At 39.9% G+C, this 27,689-nt stretch overlaps 1 protein-coding gene across 1 annotated transcript; it reads left to right on the forward strand.

Annotated features, from left to right (window-relative positions):
• Positions 1-2,639: 2,639 nt before the first annotated feature.
• On the forward strand, positions 2,640-27,349 carry FAM168B (family with sequence similarity 168 member B). Its single transcript, XM_005153957.3, has 7 exons — positions 2,640-2,732; positions 9,357-9,437; positions 13,327-13,410; positions 18,079-18,221; positions 19,320-19,497; positions 20,736-20,864; positions 22,216-27,349. The coding sequence occupies exons 2-6, from the start codon at positions 9,368-9,370 to the stop codon at positions 20,846-20,848; spliced, it is 588 nt and encodes a 195-aa protein (XP_005154014.1). The 5' UTR covers positions 2,640-2,732; positions 9,357-9,367; the 3' UTR covers positions 20,849-20,864; positions 22,216-27,349.
• The last annotated feature ends 340 nt before the right edge of the window (positions 27,350-27,689 follow it).

Genomic DNA, 27,689 nt, shown 5'->3' on the forward strand with positions numbered 1-27,689 from the left:
TATCTTAGTTGCTGTGTGTTACACTGTACATGTATCCACTAATACAGCAAGCTATTGATTATGTATCCAATCTTAATACAGCCAGTTATTGTGTATGTATCAAAGTATAATACACTGAGCCATTGTAAGCAGACCAGACACTAACATGGAAATTCTAGCTTAGCCAATAGCTATGTATAGGTAGGCAGGTGGACAAACTAATGTAGACAATGAAAGAGTGTTTAGTAGTGCATGGGCTCTCAGTAACTGTATAAATATAGGCGATTGTGATCAATAAAGGGAACAAAATGTGTTACTCATATTGAGTCGTCCTCTTGATTTTGGGTTCCTCTGACACTCTGTGACTGACCAATGTGATTAATGAATGTCAGTTCACATTTCTGGGAAGCGTATTACAATAATAAGAGGGAGAAATCTGAGGATAATGAGAAAAGAGCAAGCTGTCCTACTTGTCAGAAATGTCAGCAAGCTGTGAATCAATTTGCAGTTCTGATACAGAGAACATTATCTTTTCTAAATTTTACTCTGAAACTATCACATTGTACAAGAGAAATATCAGAAAGTCTTCATTTTTACTGTTTTTTTTTAATTTCCATCTTTTTGTGATTTTTTTCCAACCACATTTATATGTTTGTATTGTACTTGTTGACAAGGGTTGTGCACCATATAGCAGGTATATACTTAATATATGAGACTAAGAATTGCACAAACCAGTCAGCAGTTGTCTTATGTATGTGCTGCCAATGTGTGAGTTCAGATTACTGCTTTGTCATCTCTTTGTTATCACGGTTTTGTTCTGGCTGGAGTATTTCCCACCATGGTATAGGGTATGATGCAAGTTTCAGCCTAGAATTTAGGCACATTTTGCAGAATGCTATCTAGCAGTACCCTGTGGTCTTTAATACTAATGCGTGTGGGATAACAGAACAGGAAGTTAAAGGTGTTGCATATCCCTAAGCAAGGGGAATTTTAGTGAAACTAGTTACCTGAATTTCTGAGGTGCCCTGTAATACCAGGTAAGCCTATGGACACCAGGCTCCTTTGTGCAGGCTGTGTACTGGACAGAGCTCAGCCTGTTGATCTGGAGACCTTACTTAAGGAACAGCTGATGTGGCATCTTCTATTGTCATCCCGTTGGGATCTAAGGGGTTATTGGTCCATTGACATTTGTGTCTCCAGACTGGCATTTGTTAGAGCAGCATGACTGCTGCTCAGGATGCCCCTGCAGTGCGCAATCACCAGTTCTCACCAGGGACATGGTGCTTGGCTGTTTGCCTCCTGCCTATTGTGCTTTGCTTGGTTTTGATGTCCGTATCACTGTTTCCAGGAGCATGCTGGCTTGTGTTCACATGCAACCTGGGACCAATTAATAATGTATTTGCTGTCATACTGGCTGTCCACTCTGTGGTAGCATTAATCAGGGTGCCTGTCAGGAACACCTCTGAGCCACCAGCAGTGTTTGTACAGAACTTTCTGCATAAATCCTCTGTGTTCAGGCTGCCTCAGGATGCTTGCAATTATGTTTCCTGAACAGTTGTTGGACACTGCTAAGCACTGCCTTTACCACAAGCATGTGCAGCTTCATGTGTCAGTATTTGAAGGACCAGCAATATGAATTTTGCATGACTATCACTCCACCTCCTTTGCTGCTCAGTGTTGTCCACGGTCTCTGAACAGAATTCACCTGCCATACAGTGCTGCCGTGTCCAATCTTTAGCAAATACTTGGTGCTTTATCATAAGGTTAATTCTAGATCTTTAGAGATGCAAAGTCTGAGTGTTTGTCTGAAGATCAAAGTGTGACCTTGATGGGTCTGGTTAGGCCAAAGAGTTGCAGGGTTGGCTTCCACCCATCGTTTGGAGGATGGAGAGTTACTGAGAAAGCTCCCTGATCTACAATCATAACATGTTTTGAAGCTTGCACTCCTCATCTGTTCCACTTCTGCCCTGAGTTCAGCGCACTTCAGATTTACAGAAGTTTAATGGGTTTGCCTGCTCTGAGCAAGCAAAAAGTAGTAAAAAACTAAATACTTTAAGTATTCTATTGCCTTCACGGAGATGCCTCACTACTACTGGCACTGCTGGACGTGCTGTTTGAACCATGTATCCCTGCCCTCCCTAGTTTCAGTTCAGACAGATTTTCAGCTTCACTGTTCTGCCACTCGCTCGTTTTCCCAGCGCAGTTAGGTTCAGTTTGGGTCGGTGTGCCCGGCAGCCCGATACACTGCTCCGTGCGAGCCCTGCCTCCCTGCCGGCACCTTCTCACTGCGCCACCACCGCTCACTGCGGGCTCGGTCCGGCAGCGGCGGGCGGTTAGCGCAACTGCGGGAACAGCGGTCAAACCCCGGGGCGGGGGGGGTGTGTGTGTGTGTGACCTAGGCCGGAGTAGCGGCGGCGGGCAGGCGGAGTCACGCACTGCGCGGGGGGGGGGAACGACACAACCCCTGGGGCTTCCGTGTACGTAACGGTAACTTCCTCCCCCAGCTAAGTGTGCTCACCCCTCCCCCGCGGAAGTGACGTCACCGCGGGGTCGATGCGCAGTTGTTGGGTGCGGCCGAGCTTGGAGCAGCCGGAGTCGCGCGGCGGCCATTGCTCCCCGCCCTGCCTCCGCACGGCTCCGCCCCGCGCCGCCTCCCGCACCCGCGCACGTACGCACTCACGTACGGACGCACAGACGCACGCAGCGAGACAGTCAGCGACGGCCGGGCCGCCACCACGAAGCGCCGCAGCCCGGTGAGTGCGAACCGTTGAGGCACGCCGCGGGTGGTGCCGGCGGCTGGGGCCGCTCCTACTGTCGAACCGCGCCGTTATGTAATGGAGTCCCGCGCCCGCTGTCTTCTCCGCGGCCTGCGCCGCCGGCCTCCGGGGCGGGCCGCGCCGATCCGCTGCTCCCCGTCCGCCATCCGGGCGACCTCTTCTCTGGCGGCTGCAGCGCCATCGCTGCCCCTGTGCGGGCCGCAGACTCGGCGCTGTGGTGTGGGCAGCGCTGCGGGTGATGTGGAGCAGAACTCTGCCGCCCGGCCGGCACTGCGCTGCGCTGCGCTCCCCGCCAGGCGGGGCAGCGGTAACCTTCAGCGCCGGCCGGGGCTTGAGGGCTCTCCGTAACAGGTGTCGGTAACGGCCTTTTAGTGGCGGCAGGTGACGAGCTCATCACGCAGGGGGTCAGCTTGCTGCGGCACCGGTGTACGCAGGGCCCGCGGGTCCCCTGCGTCTGTCCTTTTCTGCTTTTTGGTGTTGCTGGGAGGTCGGGTTACCGCTGTTGAGTAGGTTAGTTTTGGATGCACGGCTTTGATGCTACTTGATTGATGAAGGTTGGAGGTTGGCCAGTTGATAACTTAGTAAAAATCCAGTGTAGCGTCTTGAGGAGCCAGTCGGTTGGATTTTCAAATAAATAGCATCACTACGCTTCAGTTGCATTCAAAAGGCCTTATGTGGCTTTCACGTTGTATCTTTACCTTTAGATCTGTAAACTAGAGGAAAGCATGAAATTTTAGCCGTCTGTAGTTTCTAGGAAGAGTTGTGAGACAAAAAGAAGAAAAGGCTTGGTGCAAACCGTGCTTTCAGCACTTTTCTGGAAGGTTTAGAGCCCAACTGTAAACACCAGCCAAATGATGAAATCTGTGCTCTGGAAAACGTGGAAAGTTAGCTTTTTAGTAAAGGGAGGTATACAAATATTAATTTGTCCTTGAATGTCCAGTAATGGTGTGCATGTTATGTGATTTGCCTAGGCTTTATCTGCTGTAATGCAATTTTATTGTAAGGTGTCCAGTTGTTAGTGTCACAAAACTTCTGTGCTTGTATAATGCATGCTTCCCAACTTGTGTGTTCGGGACATGCTTTAAGATTAGAATGCAGAAGGTTTTTTTAAGAGGCTTTTGGAGATTTTATCCTAATTGGGGATGTGTGATGGCTCCACTTTATTTCACAGAGTTTTGTGGAATAAACTGAAAAAGAACATAATGAAAAGATGCTCTGTAGGATAAAAATTTGCCAGGAGCTTGAGGATTTAACTAAAAAGTTGTGAATATGATTCCTTCATGTGGAAATTCCAATTTGATTCACACACCCCACACGCCCCCAAGCCCCCTGTTTTTCCTAGCTCATTAACTTCCCCAAAATTTGGCTTCAAAAATTCTTACTGTGAGGAACTTGCAATTCTGCTGCACTACTCCACTTCTCTGAAATAAAAAAGTACACAATCTCCAAGCTATGCAGGAGATGCAACTACTGGAACTAGCAACTTTTATCCCTTTGTGCAGTAACAACCAGAGAATTGTAGGTTTTGAGAAATGCTGGGCTGTTTAGTCTTTCATAGGTAGTGGGTTTCTTGAAGAAGAAAGATGTGGTGATTGTGTTTTGGAAGAGCAGAGCAATGCCACTAATGTACAAATGAAGTTTTTTCATTCGTGGATTTTAAGTTGTTGGTATAGATTTTTCATTCGTGTGAATGACTTATAAAACTAAGTCAGAGTTTTTAATGTATAATCATATTGTGTCTGTCCTCACTGATACTAAGTAATATTGATGTTACCATATATATATTTCAACATAAAACCCCTAATAACAAACCACCAGTAGGATAGCCTTACGAATGGGAATCGTATTAACTGGAAAGGATTAAGAAGTCTAAACTGCATTATTTTTTGTAGTCTTAAAAAAATAATTGCATGTGCGCAAAATACAGCAGGTGATTGCTGGTGCCTCATTATTTCTTCTGTAACAAGAACAACTTGCACCTGGAGCAGGGAACGAAGACTTGCATGCGAATGATGCTTCCAGCTTGGTATTTTACTTTATGGGTTAACTTAGGGCAGAGTTGTTAATAGTCCTTTTTCAGGCTGCGATACTGCCACTACCCAGTCCTGCACCCTTTCTTCCGTTGAAGCTGCTGCTGTCTTAGACACTTGGTGATGTTTCTCAGCTCTCTTAAGCTGGTAGGTAGAAAGCATGGCAGCTCCACCCAAAAAACTCCAGCAAAACCCAGAATTCTGCCAACTTTAGCTGATCTAACTTCCTGAGGAGTTGGAGTGCCAGTGCTGTCCCAGCCCAGGGAGCGGGATTGCTTGCCGGAAGCATGGCAGTTGTGAGTAAGCATTGAATCCAGCTGGCTTCAATCAGGGACTGCCATAAACCCATGCCCTGTTTTGAACAAGAGTAGTACTTGCTTCCTGGTAAAGCTCTGTGACCTTTTTGAGGATAAATGGAATAAATGAAATACATGCAACCTGCAAATGCCAGTGCCGCATGGGATGTGGTCTCTCAGACTTTATGAAGTCTTGAATCCCTGCTGATATAAGCCTCCCCCCCACCTTTTTAAAAAAGTAATCATGACAAAAAAGCCTGTTGTTTGACCTGGGATTTGCATCAAATGGCCTATTTTGGTGGTTGGTGCATTAACAGAATATAATGCAATGGAGATTTTAATCATTGTATTTGAAGAGCTGTAGTGTTCTGAACTGTTTTCTTTGTTATTTAGCAGTGGAAATTACTTTTTTTTAACATTACTAACTGCTGGGTATTTAGGAAGTCTGTTTTACTTATACTAAGCTTTGACTTAGTAAAATTACTGAGATGGTAATTAACTTTTTTGAGGAGCTGTATGTAAGTGGAAACTGGGTCATTTGCATGGTAGCATATGGCATTCAAAAAGTATTCCAGGGTGGATAGATGTTAAATACTGTAATGACTTGGTGTGATTCTGCTTAAGTTCCAAGAACAAAAGCATTAGTGATCACAACAGTAGGATTTAGGCAAGGTACTTGGTGATTCTTCCCCGCTGTTGTAATGGAACCAACATAAAATGACCACAAAGTAGTCCTTGTTCAGTAGACCTTGTTCTGATAGTGTTTCTGCCCAACTTTGAAAATAAATAATAAGAAAGTATGTTACAAAGGAATGTGGAGTTTGTTGTACAGTATTTGCATTGATCTGTGGGGGATTTTTTCATGTATCTCTGCAAAATAATTTCTAAAAGGAGGTTTTTGCAGAAATGTGCTCATTCTATGTAGCGAGAAAAGCTGTATGCAAGAGTATCAGAGTTGTAGAATTTCAGCATGCGCAGTGGTTGGCCTTTGTGCTCAGCTTCCTGAAGCATGGATTTAAGAGGAGAGTGAATGTCCTTGTATCTGTATCAAGATGACATTTAACAGACTTGATCAAAACTGAGTTGTTTGTTTGACTTCTGCAAGAATGAAAGGTGAAGCATTTCTGCTTCCCAAGCATGCTTTAATCACAGCATTTTTAATAAGCATGATTACCTTCATTTCAGCTGAAAGGCTTACTTGACTGTAATTTGTATACAGCTGACTCTGAATTTATATACACATAATGCACAGTAGACACTTATTTACATATACATTAACATGAGAATGCTTTGGAGGGGATGCCAACAGACAGGTTGAAAGCCATGATTCTTTGGGTTTGCTTTATACTTGTTTCCTTAGTGTTTGATGTGGACTTTAAGCATTACAGGGAAGTGGACTGCCAGGTTCCATATTTAATTATCATAGATGCCCTTCCAAGTGAAGTTACAGTAAGAGTGGGATGGTTGTAACCACTGCGTAATACTGTATAATTATAGTTATGCATGTTGGGTCCTTCAGAGAAGGCCTGAAAATAATTAATTTTAATTAGAAATTATCTGAAACTTTGTCTGCATTACTGAAGCTGTAAGCATTTTTTGTAGGCTGATGGATCTCTACTAGAGTGTGAAGCAGAAGTGGTCAAAGTACATTACTGTTCGACCAAAGTTGAATTAGTGGGGATGTGTGTGTGCACACAAATTTCAAAGTACGGATGCAATTGAAGTAGAAGTTGACATTGTTTCCAATAAGAGGCAGCTTGCAGTGTCATAGTGTTTTTCCCCTTACTTAATTGGAACTCCTTTCACTTAATCTGCGCTTCCTATCAAGTATGATGAGTTATCTGACCTTTCCTGTTAATTTTCTTTGCCTTTTCAGCTTTTTATGGCTTCTGTTTAAGTCATCCCCAGAATGTACGTGCTTGTGTTCTTCTGCAGTCATTGATTAATATTTCTAATAGTTTGGTATTTTAATATATTTTACCCAGATATTCATAGAATGCTCTTGCTGGATTTTTCAGTCCTCTTTCTTTCTTCTCATTGCCATTCGGAATGGTGAGAGGGTTACAGGATTTTCTTTCCTCCTAATTGCTGTAGAGACTGCGAAGAGGAGGAGCAGCATATTTGTAGGGATATGGGGATGTGGGAGAGTGCTGTTTGTGTCTGAGTGGAAGGTTTTATTCATCTCCCTTAAGACATACATACACCATACCTTCATACCCCACAGTTCAGAAATGCTGAGACTGAGGTGAAGCCTTGCACCTCTTCAGGGTTTTATAAGTTTGGAGGCAAAATAGACATTTTTGAAAGAGAAGAAGAGTTGTAAATGAGAAGGAAATGTAGGAAGATAGTAAGGGAACAGACTGATAGATTTCACGTAAATGAGAGTCCTTATTTAGAAAGAAGGATGCCCAGGAAAAAGTATGGAATAAAGAACAGTCTTTTTACAGTGAACTGCTGGACCAGCAAAACATGCCTGTTGTTCATGGCAGGGCACAGTTAATGCTGCTAAAACTCCACAGGGCTTCAGTTGAAAATAATACTTTATGCTTGCAGACAAATAGTTTTCTGCAGAACATTTGCAAAGAGACTTGTGTAAAACTGCTTTTTTTATTACTATTTATTTATTTTATGTTGGTGAGGTGATTAAAAGATGCTGAACTTCATACTAAGCAATTAATATGGCAGGTTGTTTTTTAACTCGTTCTTACTGTAATCTGATGTGTAAGCAAGTATGAAGCTGGAAGGAAGAAAAGCAGTTTTATGAAGTTAATATTATTGGCAAGTCTGTGTGGGGGAAAAAGAAAACTTAGTGAATCCTGTAGTTCTCTTGCATTGAGTTTGGGTGTTTTGTGAAAGGTGATTATAAACTTTCTGACAGCACTTATTTCTGATTTCCTAATTTTGCACAAATTGTTCCTTTGCTTCTGGAGTGTACTAGGTGCTGCTAAAACTCTTGGTACAGAGCTGTTTTTAGTGTTACTTTAAAAAGCAAACTACTTAGGCTTTATACAGTCATTTAACACAGGTTTATCAGTGCAGCTGTACTGAGAAACTTAACTCAGATTCCTGCCATAATGTATTCTGTAACTAAAGTAGTGCATGCTTAATTTTTACTCTTTTTTTGCTTTGTAAACTTTATCTCCAAAACACTTAAACTGTGTTAAATTGTTTAACACACTGTTCATCTAAGCAAGAAAGCATCTTGAAGTATGTAGAAGAGGAAGTGACTCAAGTATCAGGTATTAACAGTTAATAAAGTCTGGTTTCATAGTGTGGCCTGCTGTTGTGCTGTCAGAGACTATTTGTAGTGAAAAATGGGCCCTTGCAGGAAGAGAAGTGGCGAATCTGTCAATATGTGTAGAAAATGAGATTATTAAAGATCTTTGGGTTAAAATATGAGTATTTTATTGAAAATGTTGGAAAAGTAGTTGCAAACAGTACTCAAGAGGCACATGGCAAGCTTCTTTGTGAGCTGTGGTGCAGTGACATATATTCCTAGAGGTACATAGAGAAGCATCTTCAATGCCATTTTATTATCCTTGGCATTTACATACCAAATCCTTTTTAAAACCAAAGGTTTGATTTTATTCCTGCCAGTGATATGTCTTGGTGTGTGAATGTGTAAGTCAGAAATGACTGGGTGCAACTGTCAGCTTGTCATAGGCTCTGTAGAATTTAGCAGCAATTAAAAAACCACATAGCTGTGAGCTAGTTGGCTAATACAGGACGTCTTCTGCCTCTTTTTTCTGTAATACTTGGGCTGTGGATGGTTGATATATGTAGTGCTGTTAAAGGACTAGAATTCCAGGCTTGAAATGCCAGTAAGTATTTGCATCTCTTGGCTAGACACTTTAAGAAAGAAATGAGAAGAAGATCATTCAAGGCTGATGGATGGTAGGTAGATGCGTGATTGATAGATGACATGGGAGAAAAGTCCTCTACATGGGAACTCCTGCATGGATTTGTGCACTATGGGGAACAGTTAGGGATAAGAATACTTTGGAAGCATGCTCTGCAACAGGGGATGTTTCATTCCTGAGACCACCTCTAGCATATGGAGGGTTGTGGTGCTTTGAAGCTTATTTCTCCAGTGACTCTCCCTTTCTTGTAGCTACAGTTTTAATGTTGATGAGTAGTGGAATTGCTTTTTCCTCTTAATTTTTCTTCCAATGTGCTTTTCCCTATTTTCAGTTTCATTTTAGTCAATGAGTTTTCAGGTTTTCTCTATACTTAAATAAATTCTTCTTTCTTTCTTCCCCCCCCCCCCCATTCAGTTACTGAAATCATGAATCCTGTGTATAGCCCTGGATCTTCTGGGGTTCCCTATGCAAATGCCAAAGGAATTGGTTATCCAGGTAAGCAACTTTGTTTTTTAATGAACTTCAGTTACACTGATCTTTATAATCAAGAATACTCATTTATGAATGACTTCATGTATGGTAATCAGTTTTGGGATGCGAAGAGATGTTAAAATTCAAAAAGTTGACATTTCAAGAGTGATGTTACTTGTTCTCTTATATTTCTAACTTCAGTATCTCTTCCAAAGCAGCTTATTTTGGGAGCTCTAATAATTACGCCCTGCAAGAAGAGGAGTCAGTCTATTTTTGCTGCTGGTTGGCTGGTGCTGTTAACCTTTCTGTTCTCTAGTTCTTGTTCATGCTATCTGTTTTATGACTGCCCACAGCATAGCATCAAAGGTGGGATCAAGAAAATGGCCCAAAAACATTTAAAAACCAGAAATTAAATATTTCTTGCTTGCTTTGCTTTTTACTTGGATTCACGTTTCTTATCAAGTTTTTTTTTGCCTCACCTCTTAATGTGTGTGTGAGCAGGCTTCACTTCTGATGCCCCCATAGTTCAGAACTAACTTTTTTTTTTCATAGTTCAGTACATAACTTTCCAGGAAGGCTGAAGAGAAGGGCTGTGCACCTCTGTGAGGTGTTGCAAGCAGTATGTCTTGAATGCAGTTTTGTTGTTTGTTTGTTGTTTGGTTTTTTTTTACCTCTGATGACTGTGGGGTAGGGGAATTACTCCATCCTGGGAGAGGCTGGAGGATCTTTTGTATTATAACCAGGTAACCTTTTGTAGCTTTTACAGGAAGGCTGTTTTGTGATTTAGTTGGTATCTTTGTTGGGAGCTGGAAGCTGCTCTGCACCATTTCTTTTTATATTCTTCGTAGCTGTACTATATTTGCCTACTGGTATTTACAGGTTTTAAATTTGATTTTCAGCTTAGGTCCTGGAGTTCCTATTTTCCTGTTCCACTTTTCTTCCTACTTCAAAATATTGGTGCATACATACTGTTTACTTGATTGTCTCAAACCTTTTAACTTCCACTTTTGCTTTTCAGATACTTTTAGGTTTTTTTTTCTCAGATGAGTGTACATTTCCTTGATACCTACAGCATTTATAAGGGGAAAACAGACTGTGTTGCAGTGCTTTTTAAGGCTCAAGAGTGGCTGACATGGTGCAGAAATAAATTGTAAAGCTGATGCTGTGTAACAATAAGACCCACAGGATGGTTTTATTCTCTGTAACTGTCTTAGTTATATGGACTACAGTAACTTTACAACAGACAAGCAGCAGTGTTTTAGTAATTAGTACCAGTTACAGTACAATTATGTCTATATTCATAATTGCCTTTTCAAGGCTTTGTCTTGCTTTATAAGAAATTACCATGAATTATTAAAATAAAACTATTTTTATTATTATCTCTTCATTTTCTAAACACATTTATATTAGTCAGGGTTTCATTTGTACTTAATATCATTTGCACATTGCATTGAAGCTCTTGTTTATACTAAGTGGAGCTTTACTTAAGAAGTTAAACTCTCATAGATTCATAAATAGCAGTTTAAATAACATTACAGTTCCTAGTCATTTACTCTGTTATATGTATTAGGCTACGTACTGAATTATTAAAGTACTGTATATTTGCCAGTCTTCACTTGGTTGTAAATTAGCATAAGTAAAATACATGGATTTGAAGCAGAATTGTTGTACAAGTGCCTTAAATGTCATACCACAAGTTGATAACTTGAAATTCTTCCTTTCATCAGTCAGCCAGTTTACACAAATGTGACCCTTAAAGTCAGCTTATTCATAGGATCACGGAATGGTTTGGGTTGGAAGGGACCTTAAATCTCATCCAGCTCCAACCCCCTGCCATGGGCAGGGACACCTTCCACTAGAGCAGGTTGCTCCAAGCCCCTGTGTCCAACCCGGCCTTGAACACTGCCAGGGATGGAGCAGCCACAGCTTCTCTGGGCACCCTGTGCCAGCGCCTCAGCACCTTCACAGGGAAGAACTTCTGCCTGATGTGTAATCTGAATCTCCCCTCTGTCAGTTTAAAGCCATTTCCCCTTGTCCTGTCACTAAAGGCCCTTGTCAAAAGCTCTTCTTGAGATTTCTTGTCGGCTCCCTTAGACACTCAAAGCTGCCCTGGGGTCTCCTGGACCTTTTATTTGGGCTGAATAAGCCCAGCTCTCTCAGCCTGTGTTCATAGGAGAGGTGCTCCAGCTCTCTGATCTCAGATAGTTGGCTGAGCTGCCTGGTTCAGGCTTAAAAATTGTGGGAGAAACCTGTTCTCTAAAATAAAAAGTAGACCTGCATTTTAAGATTGGAAGAAGAACCAAAACAAATGTGTTGCATGACTGAATCGCCTTTCTTGCTTCTCCTAATTAAAAAGCTATGGATTCTTTGTTCAGAATCGTCAAATTTACACAACTTGCGTGGTAATAGAAAGTAATGAACATATCACTGGGTGGAATGTATTATTTAAAGGCAGTGTGTTTCTAAAGCTGTTGCATATTTAATAGCTGTTTATATTGTACTACACCTATTTGAGGCTGTTGGGTGGGTTTACAGTAGCAAAGAATCAGTACCAAAATGTTCCTCCATATGGGTGCAAGTTCTGAGAAGAAGTTAAAGCTGCTGCTTGTCATAATTCTATTTTTTACAAAGGACTTGTTTCTTGAGCAGCTCTGTGGTGAAGCTGAACCTGTGAAGAAAGAATAGAGGACTGAAAATCTGTGTCAAGTTCCAGATGTGTAGTCAGTCTGAGTAAGGTATAAAGCTGTTCACTGGCAGCTTGTCAAACTGAAAACTTAAGAGCTGTTTCAACTCTGAAAAGCTGTTATGAATTGGATATGGTATTTTTACCTTTGATTTGGAAGCTTAATGCTTTTTTTAGTCTTATGCATGCTGACCACCTAGTCAGCATGTTGGCCTAGTAGTGCCAAGTGTATGTCCCTTCATATGTCTAGAGTGCTTTACGAAACTAGGTTAGCATGTGTAGTCCCAAGTTAAGCATTTTTATCATTAGGAGTAATTGCTGAGGGCTCTGGTATTTATAATGAAATAAAAACCCTGCAATTTTGAATAACAGTTTAAAACTAGCAGCTTTAAGCCTGTCAGTAAATGTGCAATTAGCAATTGCCTTTTATTTGGAGACATTGAAATCATCTGTTGATAACAGTGTTGATAACAAAATGCAGTAGTAACTCTATCTTTCTTAATACAGACATTATTCGGTTTTATAATTTGGAATAATGTAAAGAAGTTCCTGTGAGAATTAATAGCTATGACTAATTCAAAAGTGTTGCTTTCAACAGTCTGAACAAACTTTGTATCTTCCAAGTAACTGTGGTTTTTGCTAATGCTGGTCTTTGCTGGTGCTGATTTTGCCTTATGTTGGAGGCCACAGTTGTCATTGTATTCTGGTGTAGAAGTGTTCACCTATCATTTTGCCAGTACCTTGTTTGGCACCTGGGTGTAATGACAAATCTGTATTAAATACAGCAAGCATTTTGGACTACTCATGGTTGCTTTGTACTCTCTAATTGGTGCACCTCTGATCTAGAAAGTTAGATTCACTCTGACCTTTAGGGATTTCTTCTGTGAATAAGTCCATTCACTTAAGTATTTTATGTATGCTAGGTCTTAAAACTTGAGGGGAGAACAGTTTGATAGTTACACAAGGTTTTAAGATTAACATGTTTGTTTGAGATTTATTGAAACGGGAATGCAGAGAGAATGGCATTTGTGACTCCTTACCTATTCGCTTCATCTAGCACTCCACTTCAGGTGGCTTGCTAGGAGCCCAGTGTTTTAATTGAGGAGGGGAGACTGAAAGCCATCTGTTAGCTTATCTCAGTTAAAAGATGTAAAGTGAGAATCTTTGAGAGTAAAGTCTGGTTAGACTGTGCAGTCAGCCTAGAAAATAACTTTGTGTTCTTTCTTCTAGCTGGCTTCCCCATGGGCTATGCAGCGGCTGCGCCTGCCTATTCTCCAAATATGTATCCTGGAGCAAATCCTACCTTCCAAACAGGTATGTGTAATAGGTATGTCAAAGCAGTAACATGAAGTTTAGAAGTTGTTAGAACCAAGAATGAGGAAAAGCTGTAGGGACTTAACAATAACACTTATGCTGTGTGGTAAGTTTTACATTCCTTTGAATATGACTCATAAAGAATCATCTGATAAATTGAGTATAATCTTGTCTTAAGTCATACTGCTTTCACCTTCAGAGAAGGGAAAAGCTGAGGTTTTAGCTGTTGTTTCTGTACTTCAGGCTGACACTTGACAATTGTGTTTCCACTCACTGCTTCCTTTGTCATTCTGCTTGCTCTGTGTTCTGCTGGTTGTTTCCAGATCCTTGTTTTTCCTTCTGTGTATTGTCTTCACAATTGTTCCTTCACCCTATTCTTAAATCATACCTTTCCAAGTTCAGCTTGCTGCCTTCTTTCTGCCCTTGAAATTGTCTTGCACAAGCCAATTGTCTGGAAAGCCTGGTTGCTGGATAACATGGTTTTGTCCATAGTGGATACTAGGGGAGGATTTAAGGAACTGCACTTGCATACTTTTGATTTGAGAAAAAAGCAATGTCAATAGCCTAGGAAAGGAGAGATGGAAAAACAGGCACAAGAGAAACTAAACAATGACAATGGAAGCATCAGAAAAATCATGCAAATTAATTCCTGGCTCGAGGACTGGCATCAACATCAGAATTTTGGGGTTGCCACCATGGTTCTGTTTACACAGCACCAGGCCTGCTGGTGGCCAGTGGGGTATGACTGTCCCAAAGTGGGAAAAAGGATCCTAGCCCAGAAGGTAGCAGGGATCAGAGAGAGTGCTTTAAACTAGGTTTGAAGGGGAAGGAGGTAACACCAGCCTTGCTAGAAATGAGCCAAGGGATAGCATGCTGCTGTTTAAGGTCAGAGCCTCAGGGCAGCTTAAATGCATTAGTGTCAACAAACAGGGGGAGCTGGAAGCCAATATGCAGCAGGGAAATTATGACATAGTTGCCATCACAGAAATGTGATGGCACAAATTGTGTGATTGGAGTGCTGCAGTGGATGACTACAGGCTCTTCAGGAGGGACAGGCAGCAAAAGATAGGTGATGGGGTTCTGTTGTATGTGCATCAACTGCCTTGAAGTCAGTGTTGAGAGCGAGAAGGTTGAATGTTTGTGGGTGAACATCAGTGGGAAGGCCAACCAAGCAGATATCCTGGTAGGATATATAGACCACTGAGCCAAGATGAAGCTACAGATAAAGTGTTTTTCAAACAACTGGTAGAATTTTCACGATAGCCTACCCTTGTTCTCATATGGGGGACTTCAGCCTACCAGATATCTGCTGGAAGTGCAACACAGCAGAGAAGAAACAATCCAGGAGGTTCTTTGAGGGTGTGGAATATAACTTCTTAACTGTGTAGACAAGGCCCTTAATGACATGGTTTAGTGGTGGACTTGACAGTGCTAGGGTAGCAGTTGGGCTTGATCTTGAAGGTCTTTTCTGCCCTGGTTGATTCTGTGGTTGCACTCACTGAAGTTTTCATTTAGTTCTGCTTTTGCTAATAGAAGATAATTTTGGTGTGCTGATGCTTGAAACAAAAGAGAAACTGGCAGTATTTAATTTCCACTTCAACTGTGAACATGCATCTTGTAGAACAGTGTTCTCCTTATGGTTGGTTTGCATACTAAGGAATTCCTTACATTGCTTTCTTAGTGTAGATCTTGGCCATCTGTAGGAACTCTTTCCCTTAGGTGTATTATGCCAGTTTTTCAGAGGTACACGTTGCATATAACAAAGTTTGTTCCTGACCATCCATGTGTAACTTACAGGGGTAGAAAAGGATGCTGCTTAAAACTGTGAAGCTTATGTTGTGGAAGCCTGCTTTACATATTGGATTTCTATGTTTGTACCATATGGCATTTCACAAACTACCAGCAGACTTGTCAAAAGGTATGGCAGCAAATACTGAGGCAAGAGAGAGTAAGTCATCTAAAATGCTTGCCTGCAAAAACCTGTTAAAAGGGTGTAGCTTTGTGGCTTTCCTTGGAATGCTGAAGTATTCTGTTTGGTACACCCTGTGTCTCTGCAATTCACTAATTAAAGGCATAGCAAGTGCAGAACTGATTTGGGCTTGTCTTTGTTCTTGGATGTAAGGGAGGGAAATGAATGGATATTTGAAGTTCCAGTAATTCAAAAAAGTAAATCCTTTGTCTAGGGTACTGCCTCTCTGTAAGTACCATATCTGGGGATATCAGCTTGCATTTGCACTGGGCTGCTTCAGAACTTGAGAGCGATGCTCAAGGGAGAGCAGTTCCCATCAAGGGTGTAACTCTTAGCATGGCAATCAAAACTGTACATGGGCTTTTATCATCAGCTTGGTTTTGTCCAGTTAGTTGGGGTTTTGTAGTAGTAGAAGGTTATTTCTGGGAAAGATTCTTTGACTTGTTAGACGCAGTTGTTTAAGATTATTTTGCATTGATTGATCTTGGAATATATCTCATGCTACATAGCAAGGTAAGAAATCTTTACATTTGTGTGAAAAAGAACTAAAGGTGTAGAGAAGTCGTACACCATCTTCAAATGCCTTTAGTTTTTTTAAAGTTAGTACTATGAGAGCCTATGGCTATGGAATAGAAAATAAACTTTTATTTCACAACTAACAATAACTTTCATTGTTAGCTACTCTTTAAGCTGTGAACTAAAGTTTGAAATGTCCAGATCTTCTAATTTGGACAGATAACAACTTCAAGTACTTTGTAAATCCACATCACGGAGTACTTGAATGTGCTGTGATACTGCTATTCAGAAAGGGCACCTTTTTACAGGTGTGTTTCTAAAATTTCTGTGGTTTTGAATAACAAAATGGTTTACTTTTAAGGTCTTTGTGCCTTATAAGAGAGACAAAACTTAAATGGGAAGGCACACCTGTATAAGAACTATTCTGACACTTCGTAAGAATGAAACGTTAATTGCTTGTGCAATTCTGTAATTTTTAGAATGAGAGGGGGCTTAAATGAGGACGTAGTTGTAGCACTGTTGTGTTGCTTTGTGTTCAGCATTTTGTAGCTGAGTTTTTCAACACTAATAGCACTCCATACTAGAAATAGAAGTTATTTCCTCAGCATGCTCTATTTGTGAAGTACTTAGGATCTGTAAAAGTGAGAGTTCAGAATAAGTGCTGTGGTAGCTTTCTTTATTATCTCAAAGGTGATGGATTCCATTAAAAAACCCCAAAACCCATAGTAAACTTACTTCTTTGTGAATGCAACCATTTTCTGTGTGAAGGGTGAAAATGAAATTGGAAAGAATCTCAGGCTTCTGCAAAAAGCATGAAGGTCATCTCTCATCACGCTGTCTGCACAGACTGATCTTTCACAACACAAATGCCAGTGTTCTTTCTGCTCTGTGGCTTCAGATCTGTTCTCTCTATTGAAGTATTCTAGACAGTCTTTGAAATCAACCTTTTCTCAATTCTGATAGTCTCATTTTTTTTTCTATTATTACAAAGTATTTTTAGTTCCTTGTGTTGCCCTAGTAGTAGTTTGTACCATTCCAGCTAAATAGAAATCATACCTGTGGATGTTGTCTCCTAGAGTGACATACCCGTGTTGAGACCCAGGATCTTTTCAGCATAGAACAGGTTAGGGCCTTGATGCTTTCCCCAGAATAAGTCATCCCTGTTACTAAGTACCCGAAATGTGGATGCTGCTGCAGAGGAATTTGTATTGCCACTCTGACTTTAAGCCATAGTATAATCTTGGGAGTGTAGTGTACAGCAGCTAGTAGATCTCTACCATGCCTTGTCAAGCCCTTGTTCTGTTATCCTGAGAATGCCTGATGATGGCTGGAGAAGTTAGGGAAGAAGTGTCTTTAGGCAGGGTGAGCCAGCAGTTGCTGTTTATCCTTGTAAAAATCGGAACAGTTCTCAACACTTAGACAGAAGACTGATTCTGGGGGACTTGTAATAGGAATGCAGAATTCTTTCTGGTGGCTTCTGAAGTATTACTGTAATGTATGAAGTAATTCCCAAGTGATTATTAAGGGTATGTGTACATAAGTAATAAACAAAAAGAAGATTTAAAGATATTTAAGTACTTTCAAAGTCTGATTTGCAGTTGTGATGAACTCTGTGGTGCTCATATTTATTTTAGCCAGAAAACAAATATGAATAACTAAATGTAAGTTAGAGGTTGCAGATTGTGTCTCTCTGTTGAAATGAATCTTGAGCTTTCTACGTGATTTGTGACACCTGAAATTGTTCTGTGCTGTCTCTTCTACAGAATGTAACTGCACATTAGTTGACTGTTACTGTGTTTTGCCAGAACATTTTCATGGTGCATTGAGAAGGGGGCTGATACTAAGCTGTGCCAAATCCTTCCATGTAGGAATGCCGCTTACTATGCAAAATATAAATATCTAATGATATTGCTACAAAAATCCAAATCCACTTCTTTAATCCCATATCCATAGATCTGAAAAACAAATAGCATCAAAATGCAGTTAACTGTCAGTAACTTAATTGACACAGTCAAGTGTGTTATGTAAATAATAGAATTTGTGCTTGGATATTGAGACTAGCTTAACTACTCGCGGGAAGATAAGGCATTTGGAAATTAAGACAGTTGTTATTCCTGACTTTAGAAAGTGGTGTACTGGCACTTTGTTTTCATGGTTTTAATGCAGATTTACCTTTGTTTCAGGTTATACACCAGGAACCCCATATAAAGTATCTTGTTCACCCACTAGTGGAGCAGTGCCACCATATTCGTCATCACCGAATCCCTATCAGACTGCTGTGTACCCGGTTCGAAGTGCCTATCCACAGCAGAATCCATATGCACAGGTAAATGAACAAAACCAAAAACCTGTCTGGATGGTGTTTTGTTTATTACGTTAATATCTGCTTGAGCTCTAAATTTTACATCACATGTATTTCTTCATGTATGGTAAAAGCTTTAACTACTTGCACATACTCTGTAAATCACAACTAAGAATTCTTACTGTATGCACTGTTACACTCTTGCATGACAGTTGCTCTGCATGTACTGATCGTGTGTTCAGCCTATGAAATGACACTAGATTCAGTAGCTTTAAAAATATGTGCTGGATGCTCTAACTACCACATTCTGATTTTGTTTTGTCAAAAACTGTCATAAGCTTGCATTGATGTGGTTTTTTTAGGAAGCCTCTGTTGTGAATCAGGGAGTTAAAAATTCTCATCCTAGGCACACTGTTGAAAACTAGTAGGATAGAATTAAGCCACTTAAGTGAGCTTGATATTTTGGAAAAGCTGGTCCTCTTTTTGCATAGGGAAATCTTGCCTGGCAAGTACACAGTAGCTGAAGGGAATTCATAAGCACTTATCAAGGTTTATCCAGTCTCTTCAGTGTGCTTGGATATATCTAAAATGTTTGGTTCTTTAACTAAAAGCAGCTGAATAAAAAGTTGTGAGAGAAGTTCAGTCATGGATTAATATATGAAAAGGTAGGAAACAAAAAGGAAGACAAATGAGTCCATGTTGTTGATGGTACAGTCAGCATTGGAGTTCTGTGAAGGTCCCTGCTTTGAATGTTATCCTGAGGGGTTAAATGTTTTAAGTTTGCCAGTGAAACAGAGTAGTTGAAATGAGTGTTTTAGTTTCTGCTCTATAAATACATTGCATCTTTAGGATAATGCTTTTATGGTACAATCACAGACTCAACACAAGGTGGGAAAAAATGGTCAAGACCATCAAGTCCAACTGTTCCCCCAGCACTACCAAGTCCACCACTAAACCATAATCACTAAGGGCCTTGTTGACATGGGTTTTGAACACTTCCAGAGACAGCGGTTCCACCACACCACTGCCCTGGGCAGCCTGTTCCAATGCCTGATTATGAAAGAAGACGCCATTTATCTTCCCCATTCTAATTACTTAATTTACTTTCTTTTTCTCCTACAGCAAGGCACTTACTACACACAGCCTTTATATGCAGCACCACCCCACGTAATTCACCACACCACAGTTGTGCAGCCTAATGGCATGCCAGCAACTATGTATCCTGCTCCAATTCCACCACCAAGAGGAAACGGTGTGACTATGGGTATGGTGGCTGGGACTACTATGGCAATGTCAGCAGGTAGGTGAACCTTATATCTCCTTGATTCAGACCATTTCAGTTCAAGACAGAACACAGCTGCATTACCTAAGTGTGATGCCAGAGGTTTATTAGTCGGGATCATAAGGTCATTTAGATTAGAAGGGACTTCTGGAGGTCACCTAGTCCAGGGTCTCCAAATTGAGTCCGGCTATATCAGGCTGTGTACTTGTTCAGTGGTATTTGGATCATCTCTAAGGATGGAGATACCACATAGTTATTGAGATACTAGTATTCCAGTAAAATATATTTTTGCATTTTTATGGAATTTCACTTACTCTTGCATCCTTTGCTTCTCATCTTACCACTGTCAATAGTCTGACTTCCTCTTCTCAATACATTTCTCTGTGCCTAATTGAAAAAAGCCATCTCTTAAGACTGAGGAAAATGCAGTGTTTTCAGTCTGTCCCTCATATCACTGACATTCTTTGTGTGTTGAGATAAAATATTTTGTGTTCACACTCCCTGCTGGTCTTCCATGTCATTTGCAATGGTTAGGGATTCCTGCTTCCTAATGCCACACTCTTAGTTGTAGTGTTTTTTGAGAGAAAGTGTTTAACCAATATCCTAGGCTCATCTATAAGTGTTTACTGAGGGGGTGTCATGCTTTGTTACTCAGTGGGTGGTAACTCACTAGGAGGGATTTCAAAACTAGCCAACCTGTGTGTCACAAACAGAGCTAACATTGGAGTTTTGTATGCTAGCAAGCTTATCGCAGGAGTTTGTTACTATTTCTGCAAAGTGCTATGAAGTAAGGCTGTTTCAAGATCCTGCTATCTCAGCCTGTTTGTTTCTGAAGCCCCTTAGTCTGTAAAAACCTATCTGTAATAATGCAAACAAGAATAAATTTATTCTGATTTATTAGTCAGGTTACTTCTACCATCAAATTTTTTTTGGCATGTAAAGCCTGCTGTGGGGATAAATTTTGCAGTGAATAATGCTTATGTTGCAGGGTTTCTGCTAGAGCTGTTTTTGAGGAATGAATATCTTTGTGCACATTGGACTAAACATCAGAATGATCACTTGCATAAATGTTTGCAGGAAGATAGGGGCTGGAGTGCAAAACAGTAATTGTAATTTTGCATTGGAAGATGAGCAAGCTGTAATTATTTTGACAGTTAATTGTAATTATTTTGTAATTAACTTTTCCTCCCCCTTTATTTTTTTTTCTTTGTACTAGAGTGTATACTTACAGAAAAAAAATGTTCTCTTCATCCTAGGTACTTTGTTGACAACTCATTCCCCAACTCCAGTAGCCCCTCATCCAGTTACTATGCCCACGTACCGGGCTCCGGGAACACCAACCTATAGTTATGTGCCCCCACAGTGGTGATCATCTGGCAGTCAGTGTAAGTTACTGATTTAGATTGAAAGCAGTTAATTGTTGCTATAAATAATGCCAGCACTGCAGGTTCTTTCAGGGAGATATTTTCAGAAGGTAAGCAGTCTGGGGTACTTCTGCACTATTCTGAGTAAGAACACACAGAAAGTACTGCTCATATAACAGCTGCTCCCTGCAAGGAAGAGAAGCCTACTGGGACTTCTTCAGTGGTCTGTATCTTCAGAAATCATGAATCATTTTCATGGTTAAGTGTTGAATGTGAAAGAATGAGCCTCAAGTTTTCCGTATTAAAATAAATCTGGGACTAAATGTATTCAGTATTTTGGATTCATTAGTAATTGTTGAATTCAGAAGTACTGTGATTCCTGGATGGAGCAATGCATGTAGATTTGGAGTCTTATTTTTGATAGGCAGGGTAAGTGTTTTGCCTTGCTCTGAGGCTGAATCTTTCTCACAAACTGCTAAAACAAATACACAACCTTGAATTAATTTTATATGTTCACTCTGTTTCAGGTAAGCAGCAGTTCACACTTCTTGCAAGCATGGAAAAATTTTCTAGTGTGGATTAACGCACTAGGGGTTTCATGAAAAGGAGTTAATTTTGAAATCTTCTGTAATGTGGGATAGATTTTGGGAGTGTAATGTGTCAAACTGACCAAGACTGATACTTTGGGGATCCTCACTTTTGTTTATGATTTGGTTTTGGTTTTTTTATTGTGTTTTGTGTTGAGGTGTTTTTTAGCATAAATTGTGAATGGTTTCCTTTGAAATAAGGACTTGTCAGACCAAATGAACTTGCAATTTTCACTGATTCCATTTAGCTTATGTCAAAGTTAACTTTAACTCTGGGTTTCTGTCTCAGTAGTTAGGAGTCCAGAGTTGTGGACTGCAAGTGACTGTATTCCCTTTGAGTTAGTAAATGTGACAGCCATTTCTTTTTTTGCTGTGATGTTCCTTATCAATTTCAAACCTGAAATGTTTCACTTGTATAATATGACATTCTTGGATGAAATAATGCGAGTATTAAAGTGAGAGTTTTGCTGTGACTAAAATCGTGACTGCTGAGAATTAAACTTGGTGTAAAATACATTTCTCATGTTGCAACTTCAACATAAGACTGCACCAATGACAGCTGAAATAGAGATGATGGGAGAAAATCAGTGCAGTGAATTCTTAAACTAGAAACTTTTAGGTTTCAGTTGACTGGATAAGTGCTAGGGTAGCAATATTGCCATCTGTTGTATGTGCATTATCAGTACAGTGCATGCAATATTTGAATGTTATTCCACACTCAGAATAGTATTTCACATAATTGAGAATGTTTCCTACTTTTCCCTCCCTCCCCCCTCTTAACGTAGGTTTGAAGATGGGAGATATGCAATCAAGAAATTGAGGTTTAAAAGTTGGTGCTGAAGCCCTCATGCCTCCAACCAGGACTTTCCTTCTGAATGCTTTCAACACTTGGCTAAACACTACTAATTCCTGATCACTGAAGATTTTCCAGTGCTGCATATCTTACATCTTGGAACTCCAGCAGTTAGTCTTAAAGCAAATCCTGTTTTGTGGACTGTCTTGCAATTTTTTAGCTAATTATAAAGATAAAAAGGGAGTATAAATTTATTCTGATCCATATCTAGTTGAATGCATGTTAAAACACAAAAACGAAGCTTGCTCAATCTACCTGCAGTGACTGATGCAAAAACCATCATATGCAAATCCAAAGGAACCGAAAAGTATTTTACAACTTGTATCACTAATGCACTGTTGTAATGTATGCAGGGTCTTAAGAGACAGAAACATGAGTTTCTTTGTAGAATACCATAATATGCATTAGATAAGTGCATCAGCCTTTTTCAGGTTGATGGAGTTGCCAGTTTAAAAGGGGCATATTTTCATGTAAGTGATGTATTCTTTTCAAATTCAACTACTAAATTGGAGTGACTGGAAAATGAGTCAGACAAGCTGTAGAAATCCCGCACACAGTTAGTTTACTTCATACCTTTTCATTTTCATTGTAAGGATTCAGTGTTATACAGATGTTCTTAAGGATCAGAGTGAAACGACAAAGGTAATGCTGTGTGTGCCAGTAAATAACGCAAACTTCCTTGAGGCAAAACTGGTTCTTAGGAATAGTAGGGGGTGATGTCACCTGCGTAATTAATTGCATGTCCTGGGGAGATATATATCCAGTACTATCTTTTATATGATACGAGATGTGTCAAAGTAAGACTGCCACACAGACTGATAGAAAAACACTTTCTTTTAGTTCTCAGTTCAGGAAATCCATGCTGTTTTTCCTGAAGGATGTTGTAGTCAGTTTGCAAATATATGTGCAGTTGATCCAGCTTGCTTTCCTGGAACTTAAGAAATGTTAGGGCTTTCTACAACCAAGAGGAGTTCAGCTGCATGTTTTGTCTGAGGAAAGCTTGTGTGCCTGATGAGTATGTTAAAGGGGAACAAACCATTTTAACACGATTTCCTTGTTAGCTACTTGCAGTAAGGACTATGGCTATGCTGTAGTAGGGCTGCCAGAATATAGAAGTCTTTAATAGTTGTTCTTTTATCTTTTTTATTTTATTTTTTTTATTTTTTTATTTTTCCTGAGAATATTTGTAATGGAAGTAAGAGTCACTTGTTGGTTACAGCATTTTGATGTGTTTTCTTAGTATTTTCTTTTTTTTTACTTCCTAAATTGCACTTGGAAGCACATGAAACAAGACTTGACTGCAGATTAGCATTTCATTGCAATGAGTCATTTGTGATATTCTTTCTTGCAACTTCAGTTTTTCAGAGTACCTCAAAGCAAGTGCTGTGGGATAAAGGGCTAGCCTTAGAACCCATTTGTATACCAAAATTGCTGTGGGGGAGATTTTAAATTTTTGAAATTGAATATTGCACATTTAAAATCGGGGGTTTCTTAAACTTCCTTGACTTTACGATTCCACAAAGATGCGATTTTTCTTTTTTTGGATACATTCTGCCTGCAATAAATGACGCAGTAAATGGTTATAAAATGTTGTTCCCTTTTAATCGTTTACACAGAGGTGTGTCAGGCTGTGTTGTTCTTGTAGGTTAACTTCCATTCAGAAGTCAGGTTTTTTAAAGTTGTATATGTAATATGCTTTGTTTTGGGGTGTTCTGCTCCTATCCAGATTTGGCAGCTACTTCAGGGTAGCATCAGTGCTGATTTAATGCTGCCATTCCAGTACTCTGCCCTGTGGGAGGCTTATGTACCTTCATGACCTGTTGGTGGTTAAAGCCTTCAGTAATTTTATAGTAAGCACTCTCCATATTTTGTATTTCCTTTTTTTTTGTTGTTGTTGTTTAATAAAGTTTAGGTTTATTTTGCATGAATCACTGTCAGTGGACGGCCCCCTTATTTCTAATGCCTTGAACGTAACTCTGTTGTTGGAATAAGTACTTTAAACCTTACTCATGAGCACTTACTGCAGCTTAGGGGTTTCCATATGTTTTTATATGGAGCAGAAAATTACCCCAGGCAAACTTAATTGAATCTGTACTGCTTCATTCAAGTCTGTTTAACACTTCAATTTGTGAAGCAGATTTGCAGCTTTGACTAGTCAGGTGTGCCAGAGAGTACAGTAAACATTAATACAGGCCATTTGTCCATTTTAGCTAGTAGAGAGTGACATTTTGTTGTCTTGGCATGATTTCTAGAAGAGCTGAGGTATGAAACAGTGCTATACTGGGGAGCAGCTGTAAAGAACAAGCTCAGAGCTTTGCTGTCTCCTGTCTTATCACCCATTAAACCTAAAGCTTTGAAAATAGGAGAGAACTTTCATGAATGCTGCAATAGATAAATAGTTAAAGAATGAATATAACTTCCTATGTATTCGCTCTAACTTCAGATTCCTAAATGTCATCTTGGAAATGGTCTCTGTATAATATTCCATAACATGCAGGCAGTCTCACTTGTGCACTTTTATTTCTTAAATTGCATTATGGGATTCATCCATGAGGGGAAAACTGTACCTTTCTTGAAAGGTAGCACACCTCCCAGGTTTGATTGTAATCTACTGGGAGGGTTGATATGGAAAGTAACCAAAAGCACAGTGCAGGGGGACGGGGGGGAATACATGTATATATAACTATCTTAATGGTATTTTGTTGCAAATAGTAGAAAGCATGGATATAAAACTGCAGCAGAGGAAACTGTACATCGTTAAATAGGCGTTTACACAGCGAGGGTCTTACGAAACATTCTCTCCTGCTTTTTATATAACATTCCCTATTTAGAATTCCTTTATAAATAAATACACAGTATGTGTTTGCACTAGAGCTCCTCAGCAAAAGGCAAGAGCTGGTGCAGTAGAGACATTTCAGATCAAGCTTCTCTTTTAAAAAAAAACACACAATAAAAAACCTAAAAAAAAAAACTTTTATGGCAGCTTTATATGATTAAACCAATAAAAACTACTACTTTAAACCTGGAACTGAAACTAACTGTTGCAGCAATAACAAAGAGAAGTCTGAGGAAGTTTTGAGTTGGTTGTTTTGGGTTGTTTTTGTTTTGTTTTGTTTTTTTTAATTCAAATTTTAGGTGTTGAATTTAGATGGAGTATTTTTTACAAACTGAGGTATTCCCTGGGTCAGTACAAACTGATTAAAATGTTTTCTAAATGTAGCAGCAGCAAGAAAACAATGGCTGATAATTGGCACCAAAACAATGTAGCCCTAGTCAGTGGTGTGGTGGGTGAATGATGAAACACTAGGAAGGAAAACGGAGAACCTACTACAAGATATTGTTTATGCTTGTTGTAACCATCTCGTTTGAAGTTTTTAGGAGACACACAAGGAATGCTGTTCAAGAAAGCTTCATTTTGAGTGTACTATGCAAGTTAAATGCTTAGATGCAGTGGTAGATGAAGAAAATCCTTTCTTTTAGCTGAAGTCCTTCCTTGTATTGCTTCATCCACTGAAAAACAAAAAAAACCCCAATCCACCACCTGTAAGTACCATCGTCTTAGTGTTGTTCATGGTACAGTTGTATACCAGGGTACTCAACATTGACTACTCTTTACAGAGCATTCTGGCTTCACTGCTACTTGGGTAGTGAGGCCACTTAAGATATGTGAGCAAGAGATGGTCAGAATTGACTTGGAATCATCTCCCCAGTGCTTAAGCACAGTTTTATACACCATTCACCTGGGTTTAGAACATAACTTTGATTGAACAGGTAAGCACAGTAATCTGATACCACCACTTTACTCTAGGCTTAAGCTCCTACCAGAGTGTAGTAAATGCCATGTATGTGAAATCTCTCATCTTAGGAACATGAACCATAACGATGCTTCAGCTGGAACTTGCGGGAAAGAGGACAGATGTTGTGGTTGTTGAGTAGATGGTTGCAGTTGCCCAGCTGTGGTTTGTGCAGTAGAAATAGGCTTGATCCATACCCTGCGTTCTCCAGCAGGTGTCACTGGCCGACCTGAGCATGTACAGAGGGTCTAATGCAGTTCATTAATCCTCCTGTGAAAGTGTTTGTGAATACCTCTCATTATTAAGTAATCAGTTTTCTAATCTGTATTTTATCTGCTCAGAGCTTCCTGCAGACCCTCAGATTCGAGGAGGCAGAATGCCAGTTAACAGAACAGCTGCAACAAAGCTAGGATAGTTTTGTGGATCAAGCTTTGCCAAGAATCCAGTTAATTCTGAGATCTCTGAAGTAGTGAGGACTCTTTCAGCAGGGTGCATACACCTCTGGGGAGGTGTTAAGAGAAAATGAGCTGTGGTATTGTAGATGGAAGGAAGGGAAGAAGGAACAGGGCTCATCTGGGGACAAAGAAACCTTTTCTTGTGTGGGTTGAATATAACACTGAAACACCTGAATTCCACAGGTAGTAAGGGTCTGTTCCTGATCTTAAAAAAATACTCAATGATTTATGGGCTCTGAAGTTTCAACATCTAGAAAGTAAATGTAGCTTTTTTAAACTGTTGTGAATTTTGGGCACTTAGCAGGCAAACTGGGAAAGCTTTTTGAGCTGGCTGCTGTACGGACTTGTTTTAAGTAGAATGGATTTATTAGTGGGGTTTTTTTTATTTTATTGCTATTATTGGCTGCCCTCCTAACTAAGATTCGAAGAAGTGAGTGCATGCAATGGAAGTACAAGAGGCCCCAGTAATAGTTCTCCATGTTTGTTATGAAATAGACACAGGTTTCCTTTTTATTACTTTTTTTAAAACTGTCTTAGGAGCAGTTGTATTGGTACTTTTTTAAGTTTAGATCAATGTTGTCTTCCAGAATAAGTTTTAAGGCATCACTCACTCCTGCATTGAACTATTGCATCAACACAAAGAGTGGAGATTCCATTCTGAGCCAGTTCAATTGTGAAAATTCATACTTTTTTATTTTTTATGCAATTCAATGAGTAGATGAGCTCAGATTTAAATTCTTAAAAGCACGTTTATTGTAACAAGAATTGTTATGTATTAATACTTCCGTTTTCAATAAAGATTGACTTGTGTTGCTTATTGTGGTTTTTTTCCTCCTGCCTTTGGTGACATCCTTTTAGATAAGATTCTGTTGCTGAATAGCAGTCTGGTATGTTTAAACTCCTTAAGGTAATGAAATCTGGTGAGTGATTGAAGCAAAGCAAAACAGTTAAATTGCTTAAGTGACTTTTCTCAGTAAGGTTTCTTAATGGCTAACAGAACACAGTAACAAAGGGCTTCCCAGTGAAGGGTAAGCTGCCTTAAGTTGCCCTGCTTGAGGGTATGGTAAAAGTGGTGCAACCCTGCCTCATTCCCTTTTGAGGGATTTCCTGGGGTTCTAGGTTTTCATTATAGCTTAAAACAATGTAACATGTAAAGT

Source organism: Melopsittacus undulatus, chromosome 6 (genome assembly GCF_012275295.1).
Source record: "Melopsittacus undulatus isolate bMelUnd1 chromosome 6, bMelUnd1.mat.Z, whole genome shotgun sequence".
Taxonomy (NCBI): domain Eukaryota; kingdom Metazoa; phylum Chordata; class Aves; order Psittaciformes; family Psittaculidae; genus Melopsittacus; species Melopsittacus undulatus.

Excerpts from the sequence above, each read along its gene's own strand:
- FAM168B (XM_005153957.3), top strand. The coding sequence starts at position 9,368 with ATGAATCCTGTGTATAGCCCTGGATCTTCTGGGGTTCCCTATGCAAAT. Across the intron at positions 9,438-13,326 it reads CAAAGGAATTGGTTATCCAG|CTGGCTTCCCCATGGGCTAT; the intron begins GTAAGCAACTTT and ends TCTTTCTTCTAG. Across the intron at positions 13,411-18,078 it reads AAATCCTACCTTCCAAACAG|GTTATACACCAGGAACCCCA; the intron begins GTATGTGTAATA and ends CCTTTGTTTCAG.